The sequence below is a fragment of the Leptopilina boulardi genome, unplaced genomic scaffold (genome assembly GCF_019393585.1).
Source record: "Leptopilina boulardi isolate dan_hultmark-lab unplaced genomic scaffold, ZJU_Lbou_2.1 LbouV2_31, whole genome shotgun sequence".
In the NCBI taxonomy this organism is placed as follows: domain Eukaryota; kingdom Metazoa; phylum Arthropoda; class Insecta; order Hymenoptera; family Figitidae; genus Leptopilina; species Leptopilina boulardi.
The window spans coordinates 3,924,773-3,939,548 of NW_026137874.1; the positions used below are offsets into that span (position 1 = coordinate 3,924,773).

Here is a 14,776-nt window from a genome sequence, read left to right on the forward strand (position 1 = left end):
AATAAGTTAGAGAAGGACAAACAATCTATCTATTCTTCTCTAACTCATTCTTCCAGTTGCGTTTACGATTACGATTCCGGTTACGTTTCTTTTCTGCTCAGGTCTTTAACTGTGGAAAGAGATAAGGCCTGAGCAGAATAGAAACGTAACCGAAATCGCAATCGTAACTATGAGTCGAGCTTAATCTTAGGGCCAGTGCACAATAGCTTTGAGAAATAATAAGAAGGAATGATCGAACCATCCAATTTGTTTAGTTTAACTGAGTTTAACAAATTTGTCGTAATGCATCGTGATTTATACAGTTGATTTTTAATTTAAAAAAATCTATTTAAAATGATACAACTAAATTATAATATAAATACAGATTTTTAGAATGAAATTAATCTAAATTCTGAACATTTTAAAATATATTGTAATTTATATATTTGAAACAATTTTTTATACCGAATGTGACAATGGGAAACTTTTTGTATCAAAAGTTCTGTATTATATTAATAACTTTTTGTACTTTTTATGCAAGTGCACAGACTGATACCTATGATGAGGAGTTAATGTTAAAGCCACTTCCTAGTGGATATATTTATGCATTTTTTCAATTTACAACTCTTTGGGAGGGTTCAAACAATTTGCGTACACGTATGTCAACTTTCTATGTTTACAATTAAAACACTAATTAAACAATTAAAATAAATTTAACTTTATTTCAAAAGATTTTATAGTTAAATCATTGTTCCAGTGCAACATTCACATTTATTCCCAAGAGGACTAGGAGAAATTTTAGGTCGTCACCAAGTAGATGAATTACATTTTACTTTAACTGAAGGACTTTGGCGGCATAAAAAATGGGGATATCCATTTCAAAATGCAGGACCAGGTGCAGAGATTTCAGCTTGGTTCAAAGAAAATGTTTCAAAGTAAAGAATTAAATATTGGATTTAATTTTTTTCGCAAGTTGACAAATACTATTTTCAACTTATAATATTTATCCCTTTTTACAGTGTTGACAAAGAATGGACAAGTTTAACGAGTTCATTAGCTGGATTATTATGTGCTTCTTTAAATTTTATAGATTCTTCCAATAGTTTGTCGCCAGAATTTAGTATGCAACCAACTAGTGCGTTAAATTACAAACCAAATTCAAATTATTTTCGTTACTCAACGTTACCCAGAGAAACTGCTTGTACTGAAAATTTAACACCTTTTAAAAAATTACTACCTTGCGATTCAAAGGTGAAGAAATAATTGAATTAATAAATTTAAAATTTCTCTAAAGTAGATACTAATTGTACTCTTAATTTCTTTCTAGAGAGGATTAGCAACGCTAATGAATTCAGCATATATTCATAACACTAATTATCATTCTATAGGAATACATTTTCGTTCAGTTTGTCGAAATTCTGAGTGTACGAAAACTTCTCTTGAACTTCGTCAAACTGTTTCATTGATTTATGATATTTTGTCAGGTGACACTTATGTAAGAAATTTTTTTATTCTGATTTAATATCTGTATCCGTTTCTGCGTTAGATATTAGTTTACTTTTTTAAAATTTTTAATAGGATTGGTCCATTCGAAAATTATTTGGTACTGGTCTTAAAGATGCTTGTACACTGGCAACTATGAGTAACATCTATGTAGACGTCACTACCAATAAAACCATTCATTCATATAAATTAATGCCAGAGGCAAGTATCAAAACAACCAGTTTGAGAGGTGGACAGAAAAATATAATTGCAATATACGACATTAAATCTTTCACTTCTAAAGGAATGTTCAATATTGCTGCTCACTATACTTTACCAAACTTTGATAATAAAGGCTTCCTTCCCATTTTATTAGCTACAAGATATATAAACGGTATCATTTATCTTTAAATTAATTATTTAAATACCAATAATTTTGAATAAGTTTTGTTAAATGAAAATTACTTTGATTACAGGTTACGGTCAACAAAAAGGAACTTTAGTGACAAAGTTGCAGAATAATCATTGGCAACCTTTAGATATTATTCTTTTAGAAAATATTCCTTGGTATTTGTCATTATACTTGCATACTGTTAAAATCAACTGTAAAGGAAAGCCCATTCTTCCGTGTAAGAACTTTTTTTTTAAAGATAATTCTTTTATGCTTTCCAGACTTGAAAATTATAATATAATATATTTTTCAGCTATTCAGCGTTATATACCTGGCAAAGAAAGAAAAAGGCCTTACTATCTGGAACTTGTTTTACAGTTACCACCACATTCAATAACGAAACTTTCGATAGATTTCGATTATTTATTTTTAAAATGGCAAGAATATCCACCTGATGCCAATCATGGTTTTTATGCAGGGCCAGCCATTATTACGGCATCTCTACCAATTGCCAGAAATTATACAGCGTTACCTATGGATGGTAGCACGATTTCTTCCAGGTAATATACTTTTGATACTATATGTATATGTATTTCAGACAATCAAATTTTATTGATAATATTTTCATTCGAATTTTTAGTTTTAATGCATCGCGGGAAAACTATATAATCCAGCTGAGAACTGACATTTTATTAATTAGTCTTCCAACTCCAGACTTTAGTATGCCGTATAATGTAATTTGTCTAGCTTGTACGGCTGTGGCATTAGCTTTTGGCCCTTTACATAACATTTCAACAAAGAAACTTGTTTTGAAACGTATTCAAAAATCTTGGTGGAAAAATAATAAATACATTAACTTTTTTTGGAAAGAGAAAGCAGAATAGAATATTTATTTTCATATGTAATTTAATAAACTTACAAAATAATTAAAAATGAGATAATTTATTAAATCTTTCTTAAATTCCCTGCAAAGAGTGATACATTAATTTTTTTTTTTTTTTTTTAATGTATTAACCTAGCCTAACATCTATTGCGACCTAACCTCTAACCATGCCTGATTGTTTATATGATCATGGCTAATGTAAGAGGCCATTCAAACAAACATGACTAATGTGTTTATGTAATTCTGCTATACCCGTTCAAATGTTTATAAGATTAAGAATTACATTTTATTAGAAATACTTTTATTTTTGTTTAAACAATTAAATCAAAACATTAAAAAATGTTTAGAAATATAGTTGTTGGTATGTCTGGTGGCGTGGATAGTGCAGTGGCTGCTTTTCTATTAAAAAACAAAGGTGAGTATCTCCTTGATAAAAGGCAAAAGAATTATGTGTTAAAATATAGAAGAAATATTTTTAAAACATTTAATATTATTATAGGTTTTAATGTTCAAGCAGTTTTTATGAAAAATTGGGATATCGTAGATGAGATAGGTCAATGTACAGCCGATAAAGAATTCGCTGATGCAGACTTGGTTTGTAAAAAATTAAACATTCCTCTTTTTCGTATTGACTTTGTAAAGGAATATTGGAATGATGTTTTCAGGTCTCATAATTTAAATTTATAATACAATTTTTATAACTGAACCGATTGTTGTAAAAAATACACAAGTCAGATAATTATAATTGCTAAGGAATTAATATACATATATTATAATTTGTCCTGTTGATGAGGATAAAATTTTTTAACATTATGCAATTTTTTTCTCAGATTTAGAGGCGACTCTCAAGGATAAATCTTGAGTAAAAAAGTAAATCAAAAAAATGAGTTGTGTACAATTTTGCAATGATTGAAACAACTATTTGTTACACTTTAATTTAATTTTTATTATTTTAGCTATCTTTTAGAAAGTTATCAAAATGGCATGACACCAAATCCAGACATAAAATGCAATAAAAAGATAAAGTTTGATAAATTTTATTGCTTTGCACGCAATGAACTTAAAGCAGATGCTATTGCCACTGGTCACTATGTGAGGACTAGTTTTGGTCAATATTTAGAAAACTACTCAGAAAATGCTAGTTCGTTTTCATATCATCATATAATATAATTACATATCTTGTGAATTTATATGTATAACTTATTAAATATGAATTTTTAGATGTAAAACTTTTGAGGGGAAAAGATTTTTCTAAAGATCAGTCATTCTTCTTGTCTCAAGTTCCCCAAAAGTCTTTGAAAAAATGTATGTTTCCGGTCGGAGAATACAATAAAATAGATATAAAGAGAATAGCTAAAGAGGCACAATTAACTTCTGTATTACATAAAAAGGAGAGCATGGGAATATGTTTTATTGGTAGTCGAAATTTTCAAAAATTCATTACAGAGGTACATGAGAAGAATTCTCAAAGTTGTATCATCTAATTCATATAATTAATATTTAATTTGCACTTTTTTACTATCGCATTAAAAATTTTAATTATTATGTTGTTTTTTACAGTATGTAGAAAATAAATCGGGAAATTTCCTCGACATTACTAAAGGTAAAATAGTAGGCTCTCATAATGGTTTTCATTATTGGACTGTCGGACAAAGATGTAAAGTTGGAGGATGTAACGATCGGCTCATGGTATTTTACAAAAATATTGAGACAAATGATATATGGGTAGTAAGTATTCATTTTATTTTAATACTATAGAAGCATTAAATCAATTAAAAGAATGTGGGTACCCATGGGACAGTTTGGTATTTGAAAGTTTTTTTGTGAAAATATCAAAATTAATATTAAAATATTTAACAACATTCCTACATAAAACTAAACAACTAAAGTCCAAAATTTTTACTTTCAGACATAAATAAATATATTTATTAATTTTACCAACAATTAGTAAAACATTTTGACAAAATTAATTTATATATAATAATAAATTCATAGCTTCACTAACAAATATTAGTCGCATTTCTTAAGATTTATCCCAATCGTATATACCATTATACATATTTATGTGTACTAAATTGTAAATTTTTTTATTCGCAATCTGAAAAAATTTCAATCAACTCAGGTCCCAGGTACTAACCATCCAACGTTATACTCAGATTTATTAATAGCATCTAAACCACATTGGATTTGTGAAGAACCTGATCAATTAAACAAAAGTAAATCTGTACTTCAGTGTGGATTTCGATTTCAGCACAGAAAACCTTTAATAACATGTTCCATATTCAAAACAAAAAATGAAAATTTGATAGTCCTTCTATCGAAACCACTTCGAGCTTTAACTCAAGGCCAGGTCTGAAATTATTAATAATTAAATTTTATCTATTTTTAAATTATTTTATTCATTATAATTAAATATATTTTTAATATTTCAGTACGCTGTCTTTTACAAAGGAGAAGAATGTCTAGGAAGCGCAAAAATTGTACACTGTGGTCCCTCTTATTATTCTTTGGGAAAAATTGATATTTCCTTAGAAGACTAAATAAAATACAATCACTCTATATTATATATAATATTTTTCTATATTTTATAGGAATGATGATCTTATAACACATTTTTGTCAATTAAGGATAAAAGATTATTTCGACAGTTGGCTAAATTTAATGAAAGACACTGAAATAATTTCGAAAATAAAAATTTTGTCATTTGTTACTATTCACAACAATCTAATTTACTAATATTAATTGATTATTGTTTCAAAAAGACCAAAATATTAGGTAAACATTGATTTTTAAATTTATCTGTAAAATGTCCAAATTAATAATAATAATAGTTTTGTTACATTTATATTATATTAATTTTATTATTGAGTAACTTTTAATTATAATTTTCTAAAACGTTTGTAATATAAAAATTTTACTTTCTATATTAAATATTTTTAGAAAATTTCGAATATTCTAAACAATCCTCACTAAAAAAAAATAGAAAAATAAATTTTTTACCTTGGAGAACGAAATATTTTTTTAAAATAAAATTACACATGCACCACTATTTATTTAAAATTTGTTTTATGCATACATATATCTCTATCTCCATAGAATACTTTTTTAATCATAAAATTCATTTTGAATAACAATTTTTTGACAGTTAGGAAAAGAAAACTCAATTTATATGGTAATTGTGTTTTATTGAATTTATCTGACTGTCAAAATATAAATAATAGAGTGAACCAATAGAATTTATTAATTATAATGTGTTAATATAATAAACACTTTTCTACATTAAAAATATCTTAACATAAAGTTTTATTTAGTTTTTATATAAATCATTAATTCTTTGGATTTCAAGAAAAGTAAATATAATATTGACTATTTTATGACATAATAATAATTACATTTTTTTTCTTGAATCGTTTACTACTCATATTTATGCTTGATGTCCTTCCACAGTTTCTAAAAGAAGATATGTTCTTAATTTATATATAATTTTATTAAAAATTTTTTATTTTTTTCAATATAATTTCATATAGAAATTTTATCATAATTTTTAAATGAAACATACCCCTCTGTTTCTTGATTCGAAAATAGCATCAGTTGTAGCATCTATTGTTCGTTCGAAAAGGAAGCTGGCAACGACAATGGAGAATACAAAGGTGGAAGTACGTTTAAAAACAGCCTTGTAAATAAAATTGACGGCAGACATTTTATCTTCTAAATGAAAAAAAAATTACAATAACTACTTATTTTATTTAGAATCATTAAAAATTTTGAAGCATACCAGCTTATGTAACTCCTTCCAAAATCCAAAAGCAGACGTCTAAGATTGATATCACATGGAGGCCGAAAGCATCATATTTTAGGCAGTGTTTACATGACTTGTCTCCTTTTTCGAACGTTGCATTGTTTTTTTTGGGCGTTGAATAATGAGAGAGAGAGAGAGAGAAATAAACATAGTATGTCACTGTCCTTTTCACTCTCATGATTATATTCTTAAGGCCAACGCAGAATAATAACGTACAGGAATCGTAATGGATGTTCTACAATAGGTGCAAAAGCCAAGTCATGGAGTAGTATAAGGCTGCAGTCCCATGGCAGCGTTTTGTCACTAGACCATGAGTGTAAAAGAGATGCAGATATATGTTTGCTATGTTTACACTCAGGGTCTAGTGACAAAACGCAACGCAAAACGCTGCCATGGGACTGCAGCCTAAGGAGACCGAACGACGTACATTGAAAGTGGACCAAATTTTGGTAATCGCTTAGTGTCATGAAAATACGTGATGGAACACAAGCGCTCTCGTGGGAAATATGTAAACAGTGGGAAAAATTAGAAGTACGTTGAACATAACCCAAAAATACATTGCTCCTTATTTTTAAATTAAAACACAAAAGGTACGTGCAAGTTTAATGAGTGCAAGAGAGATGGGTTGTCTAGTTATCTCTCTTGCACTCATGGTTTTCTTGGACTTGCACTTTGCTATTTGTGCTCCTTTATGGAGCGGTCACACCTCGCCTGCAGGAGCAGTTGCCAATGGCAACCATGTAAGAGTAAGAGAGATGGAAAATCTTCTATCTCTCTTACTCTTACACGGTTGCCATGGGCAACTGCTCCTGCAGCCGAGGTGTGACCGCTCCATTAGACAGACTGAGACAGGCAGTCACCAAATGTAAAGAAAATAACAAATTGTTGTAGAAGCACCTTTATACTTAGGTTATAATCTTATAATTCGTGTCATGACAAAAACTGATTCACCCCATACAATGTAAATTATTGAATAAAAAAGAATAGTATTTTCAAATACAAGTACAAAAATTAAATAAGGTTTTTATAAAACTAGACATATTAAACTGTAAAAGATTATCAATAATTATTTTACTCTAGTGGGGTTTAATGATGTTTAAAAGTGAACTAAATAGTCCTTAACCGGTTACGCCCTTTACCAATTACTTTATTCAAATGTAATTTCTCTTTACATTATATGAAAATTATTTTTATCTAAATACAAATTAAGAACCTTATCTTCTATTTAAATGCTATTGGAGATTTGTTAAAATGGACAGTAAAGGTCGAAAAGTCATTGTTTGCGACAATGGAACAGGGGTAAGGTTATGTTAAAAATGTTTACATATAAATTATAATATACTGTTTCTATATATACCTATTTATTTACTCTTATAATTGCAGTATAAGCATTCGTAATTATATATGTTTATTATTACTTACTGTATGAGGTTAATTTTTTACAGTTTGTAAAATGTGGATATGCAGGTGCAAATTTCCCAGCTCACATATTTCCTTCAATAGTAGGGCGACCAATTATTAGGGCCACTAATAAAATCGGTGATATTGATGTAAAGGTTAGTTAATATTTAAGAATAATTTATTTAACTTTAAATTAACGTCATTGTTTGGTATGCAATGGTATTTAAAATTCTTTTTAAAAATATAATACATTTATGTGAATTGCTTTATTGTCACTGATTTTGTAATATATTATATTTTGTTCGAAATTTAATTGTTTAGACAAATTTTAATTTATAATTCATACAACATTGTCAATACATTAGGAATAATTTATCAGGATTGTGAATTAAAATTTATTTTGACAAAATGAAAATTCCAAATCACGTCTCGACATTAACGTTAGTTTCATCATTAGGAGCTTTATTTTTTACTGAAAATCAAAGTTAAATAAAGTAAACAATTTATTTTTAGACAACTTTTTTCAAAAATGTTATACGTGATTCAGAATCTTGAGATTTGTTTGTAATAATAATTATTTTTTTAATTCAGATTAATTATGTAGGGATTATATTGGCATGCATCAATAATTGTAGATACATACTCTATCAACGAAAATTATCAGGAAGGCTAACGCGAGCACTATTAAAAAGTACATGTTATTGAACCATGATATCTCAGCCATCAAACGGATAATTTTATCAACTTTCTAATGTTTTTTGTTTTAATTCTATAGCTTATGTTTTGATTGAGTTATCATGATTAAAAAAAATATGTATTGTTTGATAGTAACCATGTTAGCCACTGTAATTATATTTCAACGGTAGTTTAGATAAAATAAAATAAAATTATATTAATTAAGAAAATTAATATTTTATTATACAAGAATGTATATAACTGTAATTTTGAAGCATTGTTGCATGCAATGTTTCAGTAGAATTTAAATATTTTTATCAGCTACAACGAATTTTAAAACGTAATTAATTGATGCTTATTACACAATGTATACTTGTGTAAAATAATTTAGGTTACTAAGAAGTTGGATAATTTATTTATTGTCAACAGATCTTAGTTATTTTATAGATTTATTTATTATTTTACACTTTTAACAATAAAGATTTAATTTTCAAAATATATTTTCAGCAAGATCATAGCATTCATGTAAGTCTCTTTTTTTGAAACTTTAGTGTGTTTTTGATGAAATGTATGAAAAAAATGTAATAAATATAATTACCTAGCTGTTTGAAAGTGCGTATTTTGGCACACATTCTAACAAGTAATAACACTTACCATTAACTGAAATCTTTTCTTTTTTAAAACAGTTTGTATACTACAATTAACATGTATAACCCTCTACGTGCGTAGGTGTATCAAAGTTATTATAAAATGTTTGCAATTTTAAATATAAACATGTACATTTTTTTGAATTATTTTTCGAGTTTTTACACGGGCTTACTATGTAATTTTGCATTGAATTTGAAGGAACAGCTCAATACATTTCATGAATGTAAAAAATAAAATTTTGTTGTTAGTACTCTTTTCATCATGAAAAATGATTTTACTTTTATTATATATATATATTATGTTATAAAATAATTTTGCAAAGTCTAAAAATAACTATTGTTTAATTTAATTTAATTTAATTTATTTTGTTCCTCCAGTACCTAGAGGGTTCAATTTTTAAAAAAATAATTTTACGTTTTATGAGTTTGTTTACTAATTAATCAAGTTTTATTTATATGAATATTAAACATCAAATTTATTTCAATAATACGAAAAAATATCGCACATATTTATAAAGATGCAGATTTAAAATAAAATATTACATATTTCTCTGCCATAATAATAATGTTTATGTTTGTATGCTTGGAATTGCTCTCGTAGGATGTGCTTAACATGTCTGTAAGTTTGATTTTGCATTATTGTTTGTACTTGATATGTACAGTGGCTATATATATATATATATATATATAAACTGCTAAAAAATATGTTTAATTTATTTATATTTTGTTAATATTTAATTAAATGAAGTTGAAAAAAAAATTATCTATACGTTGCTGCTTGAGAGTTTAAAGGCTTTTAGAATGTTAAAAAAATACATGATACAAATATATGAATGTTTATTTATTTGAATAAAACAAAGCCCAACAGTAATAATACCAATTATAGGGCTACAAAGTATATGCATACAATGGCTTAAAGTAAACTACCAGTAACTATTGAGGCATACTATTTTAACCATTTTCTGATATTAAAATTTATTTATTTGTTTTTAATAGAGTACTAAATAAATTTGATTAATTTTCAAAATAAGAATGAAAGGTAATTACGTAAGTTAAGAAATCGTAACAAAAATTGTTTTTTTTCAATAATTCATACGTTTCCTTTCTTTTAATCTGTGAATCATTGATAAAATAATTGTGTTTGTTTAACAGGATTTAATGGTTGGTGATGAGGCAAGTAAACTTCGATCAATGTTAGAAATCAGTTACCCGATGCAAAATGGCATCGTTAGGTAGGTATTTCAATTAATGGATAAGGCAGTTGGTACTATGTAATAGTAATACTAATTATAATAAATAAAAAATTGAAGCGAAACCAATTTATAGACTTATTTTATTTAGGTATATGGTAGAATTAATATTATTCTTTTTTAATTTAATAGAAATTGGGAAGACATGTGCCATGTTTGGGATTACACGTTCGGAAAAGAAAAAATGAATATCAATCCCAGGGAGTGTAAAATTCTACTTACTGAACCGCCGATGAATCCTACTACTAATCGAGAAAAGATGATTGAAGTAATTTTAATTATTCAAGTTTAGAAACAAATATTTTGGTTGAATTTAATTTAAAATTGTATAAATTTTTTTTTTAAATATTAGGTGATGTTTGAAAAATACGGCTTTGCTGGAACGTACATTGCTATTCAAGCTGTGCTAACATTATATGCTCAAGGATTAATTAGCGGAGTTGTAGTAGATTCAGGAGACGGTGTAACTCATATATGTCCTGTCTATGAAGAATATGCTTTACCTCATTTAACAAGAAGATTGGACATAGCAGGACGGGATATCACAATGTACCTTATTAAATTGTTGCTTTTGCGTGGTTATGCGTTTAATCATTCTGCTGATTTTGAAACAGTGAGAATGATGAAGGAGAAATTATGTTACATAAGTTATAATCTGGAAACAGAAGAGAAACTAGCGCTTGAAACGACAGTTTTGGTTGAATCATATACAGTGAGTAAGAAACAAACGTAGCTTTAAAATTAAATAAATAATCTACTCATTCATTTTCTTTAGCTGCCTGATGGTAGAGTTATAAAAGTTGGCGGAGAAAGATTTGCTGCCCCAGAAGCACTTTTTCAACCACATCTTATAAACGTTGAGGCACAGGGTATTGCTGAACTTGTTTTTAGTACAATTCAAGCAGCAGATATAGATATGCGGAGTGAATTGTATAAGCATATAGTCTTAAGTGGAGGAAGCACCATGTATCCTGGTTTACCATCTAGGCTTGAACGTGAAATAAAACAACTTTATCTTGAGCGTGTATTGAAAAATGATACATCGACACTTAATGTAAGAATTACATTCTCTTTCACTTTTAAAGAATTTATTCACCAAGTAAATTTTAATTTGTTTTAAATTTCTCAAACAATAGAAATTCAAGATTAAGATTGAGGATTCTCCCAGAAGAAAGGATATGGTATTCATGGGCGGAGCAGTATTAGCAGAAATAACTAAAGATCGCGATGCCGTTTGGATGCTTCGAGAGGAATATGAAGAAAAGGGGTTGAATGTTTTAAAAAAATTAGGATGCTACGAATCTTAATAAATTTAAAGAAAATAATATTCTTTATAAATTAATTTGTAACAATTCATAAAAACACTTAATCATCATTTATTGATAAATTATATAACAAACAATATGAAGAACGTTGTAAAAGTCACAAGTGAAAAGATGTGATTATAATTTTTTTGAAATTTTATAATCCTTATAACAAACAAAGATGAGAAAGAAAAGAAAACGGCAATTGCCTCTGTGCAAAATTAATTACATAGAAAATAAATATATTAGTATATAAGGGAAGTGATCAAATTCAGCATTTAAATTACATAGTATTTACATTAATTTTTTGTAATAAATATGAACTGGATGAATTAGTTTATATTAAAAATGATTATAACTTAAGAAAAATATTCGATTAGAACATATTTTCATCCTTACGATACCAAGGCACAATATTTTATTTCACAAAGAATTTAATGCATAAAATTTTTAATTTTAAGTTAAAAAATCTGTTAAAAATTGTACACGCGCGTATTTTTACACGCATTCTAAAAAAGTTGATTGTTAAAATTTTAACAGTCTGTTATCAATCCAGTTTTAAATGTTCAACTTTATTATAATCTTTGTATTTTTTAAATTTAATAATAGTAAATGCAAAAATTAAAGACTTGTAATTATTTATCATATGTATAAACAAATATTGTTAACAAAAATTTATAATAATACACCTAGTAATTAATAGTAATCAATTTGTCGATTGAAATTTTTCTTTTAATTACAGGGTAATCAGGATTTAAAAATGACATATTACCCCGTCTAGTAAAAATTGTCTTTCTAAATTTTTCTCCATTTTAGTAACTTTTATCCTATAACGTAAACAATTTTCAGCTTTCAGTTGACATTGAAGAGAACATTTTTGTACATTATAAATAAAAGATTGAAATACTTCTTATCATGGCCTTGAGTAAACATAGTATGACATACAAATTAGTTCAGTCTTAACTGTTATAGTTATGAGCATCATCTATCATCTGCTCATTTTTGTATCCAATTTCAATAATGGCGACACTTGCTAATAATGACGCAGACATTAAAAAATCGTAAGATATATTATTATATATTCATATCTGGGAATTCATTAAAATTTTATACAAGTTACTATTCTAATTTTTTTTTTTTTTTTTGAGAAAAAAGCTATAACATGTAAATTTATAATAATGAGACGATATTTTCCAAAATGGCCAAATATTGGAGGACAATCAATTTTATCTTTTTTTTTTCTTTATGTACACTTATGTTGTTGGACTTTAAATAGTTTCTATAATAAAAATATATTTAAAAGAAATTATTAATGATACTAACGCTTCATTCAATAATTTGTAGAAAGTTGTTAAAATAATTTCCATTAATAGTTCCATCTTGAAGTTATAGAATGGCGCTAAATTATGAAAAATTGATTTTCACATAATTGGTTTTATAAATTTTTCAGTCCTGGAAATGAGTTTACATTTGGAGCATTGGCTGCAGTAGGAGCTGGATTTTTCACAAATCCAGCGGAAGTTATTAAAATACGCCTCCAACTCCAGGGAGAATTAGCAGCTCGTGGATCTTACAAAAAAATTTATAAAAATAGTTTTCACGCAGCATTAATTATAACAAAATATGAAGGAATATTTGCTCTTCAAGCAGGATTGGTACCTGCACTGGCATTTCAAGTAGTTTTAAATGGAATTAGATTAGGAATGTATAACTCTGCAAAAAATAGCAAATTAATTTTGAATACAGAAGGGAATACAGATATTTTAAAAACTATTTTGGTCACTGGAGTATCTGGTTCTTTAGGTGCAGTGTTAGGGAGTCCTTTATTTATGGTATAATCAAAAATACTACCTAATAAATGAAATGAAAACTTAATTTTCTTGGTGTTTTGATTTATTATATTATATTATTTGAGTAGGTGAAAACTCAACTTCAAGCTCAATCTGCTCAATGCATCGCTGTTGGTCATCAACACACTTATTCTGGAACATGGGCAGCATTTAAATCTTTATGGAAAGAAGGAGGTTTTTCAAGTTTATATAGAGGATGGTATGCCAATATTCCAAGAGTATTTGTTGGTTCAGCAACTCAATTAACTACATTTGGTCTTGTATCAGATATTCTAAAAACCTATCAAGTGAGTAAAATATGTTGTATCATCTTCTTCTTTACTAATGTAATTATACTTTTCCAAACCGTATAATAATAATAATAATAATAATAATTATTATTATTATTATTATTATAAACATAGCGAATGAAAAAGCAATGCTGTGGTTAAAAAAATTTTTATTTTCTTATAGATATTTACAGATCGGCCAATTTTATTAACTTTTACAGCTTCCTTGATTGGAGGAAGTTGTGTTGCTTTGACAATGCAACCATTTGATGTATTAGCCACAAGGCTTTATAATCAAGGTAAGAAGTAATTACATAATTAATTTCAAACTTTATAATATTTAAATATATTTATGAAATATGTATAAATATATACCATTTTTTTTAACAGGTGTTGATGTTAAAGGAAAAGGTTTGTTGTACAGCGGACTTGGTGATGCATTTTTCAAAATATTTAAGACTGAAGGAGTAATCGGCTTTTATAAAGGGGTATTTCCAACGTGGATGCGAATTGCTCCACATACAGTTTTATGTTTAGTATTTTATGAGAAATTAGTTCAATTATTTTAAAATTACCGTAACTAACATAAGAAAATGAATAGCGACATTTTTTCAAAAATTAACAAAAAATTATTATTCAAGTACTTATGTACTTAAGAGGAATGTATACCTGCATCTATGTATTTTGTAAATAACAAAGAATTTCATCCAACTCTTGATAAAACCATTTTAAATAAATGTGTAATTAATGTAAAGATAATAATATTAAATTGATAGAAATTGTTTATAAAAATAGCTAATTTACTGAGATTCATTATATTACTCTTAAATGTTATTGTGCGCTACA

General features: G+C 27.1%; 5 protein-coding genes across 9 annotated transcripts; 4 read left to right on the top strand and 1 right to left on the bottom strand.

The window, feature by feature from the left end:
* The first annotated feature begins 222 nt into the window (after nucleotides 1-222).
* LOC127283338 (GPI transamidase component PIG-T) lies at nucleotides 223-2,785 on the top strand. Its single transcript, XM_051308125.1, has 8 exons — nucleotides 223-636; nucleotides 737-914; nucleotides 999-1,230; nucleotides 1,307-1,474; nucleotides 1,558-1,855; nucleotides 1,938-2,090; nucleotides 2,166-2,412; nucleotides 2,493-2,785. Exons 1-8 carry the CDS (start codon nucleotides 456-458, stop codon nucleotides 2,734-2,736), a joined length of 1,701 nt encoding a protein of 566 aa, XP_051164082.1. The 5' UTR covers nucleotides 223-455; the 3' UTR covers nucleotides 2,737-2,785.
* Nucleotides 2,786-2,890: 105 nt separating this feature from the next.
* On the top strand, nucleotides 2,891-5,580 carry LOC127283340 (mitochondrial tRNA-specific 2-thiouridylase 1). Its single transcript, XM_051308128.1, has 7 exons — nucleotides 2,891-3,150; nucleotides 3,235-3,400; nucleotides 3,692-3,876; nucleotides 3,957-4,183; nucleotides 4,296-4,463; nucleotides 4,858-5,085; nucleotides 5,168-5,580. Exons 1-7 carry the CDS (start codon nucleotides 3,075-3,077, stop codon nucleotides 5,273-5,275), a joined length of 1,158 nt encoding a protein of 385 aa, XP_051164085.1. The 5' UTR covers nucleotides 2,891-3,074; the 3' UTR covers nucleotides 5,276-5,580.
* Nucleotides 5,581-5,953: 373 nt separating this feature from the next.
* Nucleotides 5,954-6,669, bottom strand: LOC127283343 (cytochrome b-c1 complex subunit 9). Of its 2 annotated transcripts, none has more exons than XM_051308131.1 (3): nucleotides 6,511-6,669; nucleotides 6,295-6,443; nucleotides 5,954-6,185 (listed from the first exon to the last, which is right to left on the bottom strand). In XM_051308131.1, the coding sequence occupies exons 2-3, from the start codon at nucleotides 6,433-6,435 to the stop codon at nucleotides 6,150-6,152; spliced, it is 177 nt and encodes a 58-aa protein (XP_051164088.1). In that variant the 5' UTR covers nucleotides 6,436-6,443; nucleotides 6,511-6,669; the 3' UTR covers nucleotides 5,954-6,149. The 2 variants fall into 2 exon arrangements, with proteins under 2 accessions (XP_051164088.1, XP_051164089.1); XM_051308132.1 differs by having other exon boundaries at nucleotides 6,295-6,440; nucleotides 6,511-6,638.
* Nucleotides 6,670-7,402: 733 nt separating this feature from the next.
* LOC127283346 (actin-related protein 2) lies at nucleotides 7,403-12,437 on the top strand. 4 transcript variants are annotated; one of them, XM_051308139.1, is made up of 9 exons: nucleotides 7,403-7,833; nucleotides 7,980-8,090; nucleotides 9,118-9,135; nucleotides 9,859-9,876; nucleotides 10,410-10,489; nucleotides 10,640-10,775; nucleotides 10,860-11,219; nucleotides 11,283-11,561; nucleotides 11,644-12,437. In XM_051308139.1, exons 1-9 carry the CDS (start codon nucleotides 7,786-7,788, stop codon nucleotides 11,812-11,814), a joined length of 1,221 nt encoding a protein of 406 aa, XP_051164096.1. In that variant the 5' UTR covers nucleotides 7,403-7,785; the 3' UTR covers nucleotides 11,815-12,437. The 4 variants fall into 4 exon arrangements, with proteins under 4 accessions (XP_051164096.1, XP_051164098.1, XP_051164097.1 ...); XM_051308141.1 differs by lacking the exon at nucleotides 9,859-9,876; XM_051308140.1 differs by lacking the exon at nucleotides 9,118-9,135.
* Nucleotides 12,438-12,623: 186 nt separating this feature from the next.
* On the top strand, nucleotides 12,624-14,730 carry LOC127283347 (solute carrier family 25 member 35-like). Its single transcript, XM_051308143.1, has 5 exons — nucleotides 12,624-12,872; nucleotides 13,262-13,643; nucleotides 13,730-13,948; nucleotides 14,115-14,229; nucleotides 14,321-14,730. Exons 1-5 carry the CDS (start codon nucleotides 12,832-12,834, stop codon nucleotides 14,497-14,499), a joined length of 936 nt encoding a protein of 311 aa, XP_051164100.1. The 5' UTR covers nucleotides 12,624-12,831; the 3' UTR covers nucleotides 14,500-14,730.
* Nucleotides 14,731-14,776: the final 46 nt, after the last annotated feature.

What these genes read in the sequence shown, in the direction of transcription:
- LOC127283338 (XM_051308125.1), top strand. Translation starts at nt 456, where the DNA reads ATGGGAAACTTTTTGTATCAAAAGTTCTGTATTATATTAATAACTTTT. An exon ending in AGCTACAAGATATATAAACG is followed by an intron (nt 1,856 to 1,937) that starts GTATCATTTATC and finishes CTTTGATTACAG; the next exon opens with GTTACGGTCAACAAAAAGGA. An exon ending in GGTAGCACGATTTCTTCCAG is followed by an intron (nt 2,413 to 2,492) that starts GTAATATACTTT and finishes TCGAATTTTTAG; the next exon opens with TTTTAATGCATCGCGGGAAA.
- LOC127283340 (XM_051308128.1), top strand. Translation starts at nt 3,075, where the DNA reads ATGTTTAGAAATATAGTTGTTGGTATGTCTGGTGGCGTGGATAGTGCA. An exon ending in TTTTCTATTAAAAAACAAAG is followed by an intron (nt 3,151 to 3,234) that starts GTGAGTATCTCC and finishes ATATTATTATAG; the next exon opens with GTTTTAATGTTCAAGCAGTT. An exon ending in TATTGGAATGATGTTTTCAG is followed by an intron (nt 3,401 to 3,691) that starts GTCTCATAATTT and finishes TTATTATTTTAG; the next exon opens with CTATCTTTTAGAAAGTTATC.
- LOC127283343 (XM_051308131.1), bottom strand. Translation starts at nt 6,435, where the DNA reads ATGTCTGCCGTCAATTTTATTTACAAGGCTGTTTTTAAACGTACTTCC. An exon ending in TCGAATCAAGAAACAGAGGG is followed by an intron (nt 6,186 to 6,294) that starts GTATGTTTCATT and finishes ATCTTCTTTTAG; the next exon opens with AAACTGTGGAAGGACATCAA.
- LOC127283346 (XM_051308139.1), top strand. Translation starts at nt 7,786, where the DNA reads ATGGACAGTAAAGGTCGAAAAGTCATTGTTTGCGACAATGGAACAGGG. An exon ending in ATCGAGAAAAGATGATTGAA is followed by an intron (nt 10,776 to 10,859) that starts GTAATTTTAATT and finishes TTTAAATATTAG; the next exon opens with GTGATGTTTGAAAAATACGG. An exon ending in ATGATACATCGACACTTAAT is followed by an intron (nt 11,562 to 11,643) that starts GTAAGAATTACA and finishes CTCAAACAATAG; the next exon opens with AAATTCAAGATTAAGATTGA.
- LOC127283347 (XM_051308143.1), top strand. Translation starts at nt 12,832, where the DNA reads ATGGCGACACTTGCTAATAATGACGCAGACATTAAAAAATC. An exon ending in ATATTCTAAAAACCTATCAA is followed by an intron (nt 13,949 to 14,114) that starts GTGAGTAAAATA and finishes ATTTTCTTATAG; the next exon opens with ATATTTACAGATCGGCCAAT. An exon ending in CACAAGGCTTTATAATCAAG is followed by an intron (nt 14,230 to 14,320) that starts GTAAGAAGTAAT and finishes TTTTTTTAACAG; the next exon opens with GTGTTGATGTTAAAGGAAAA.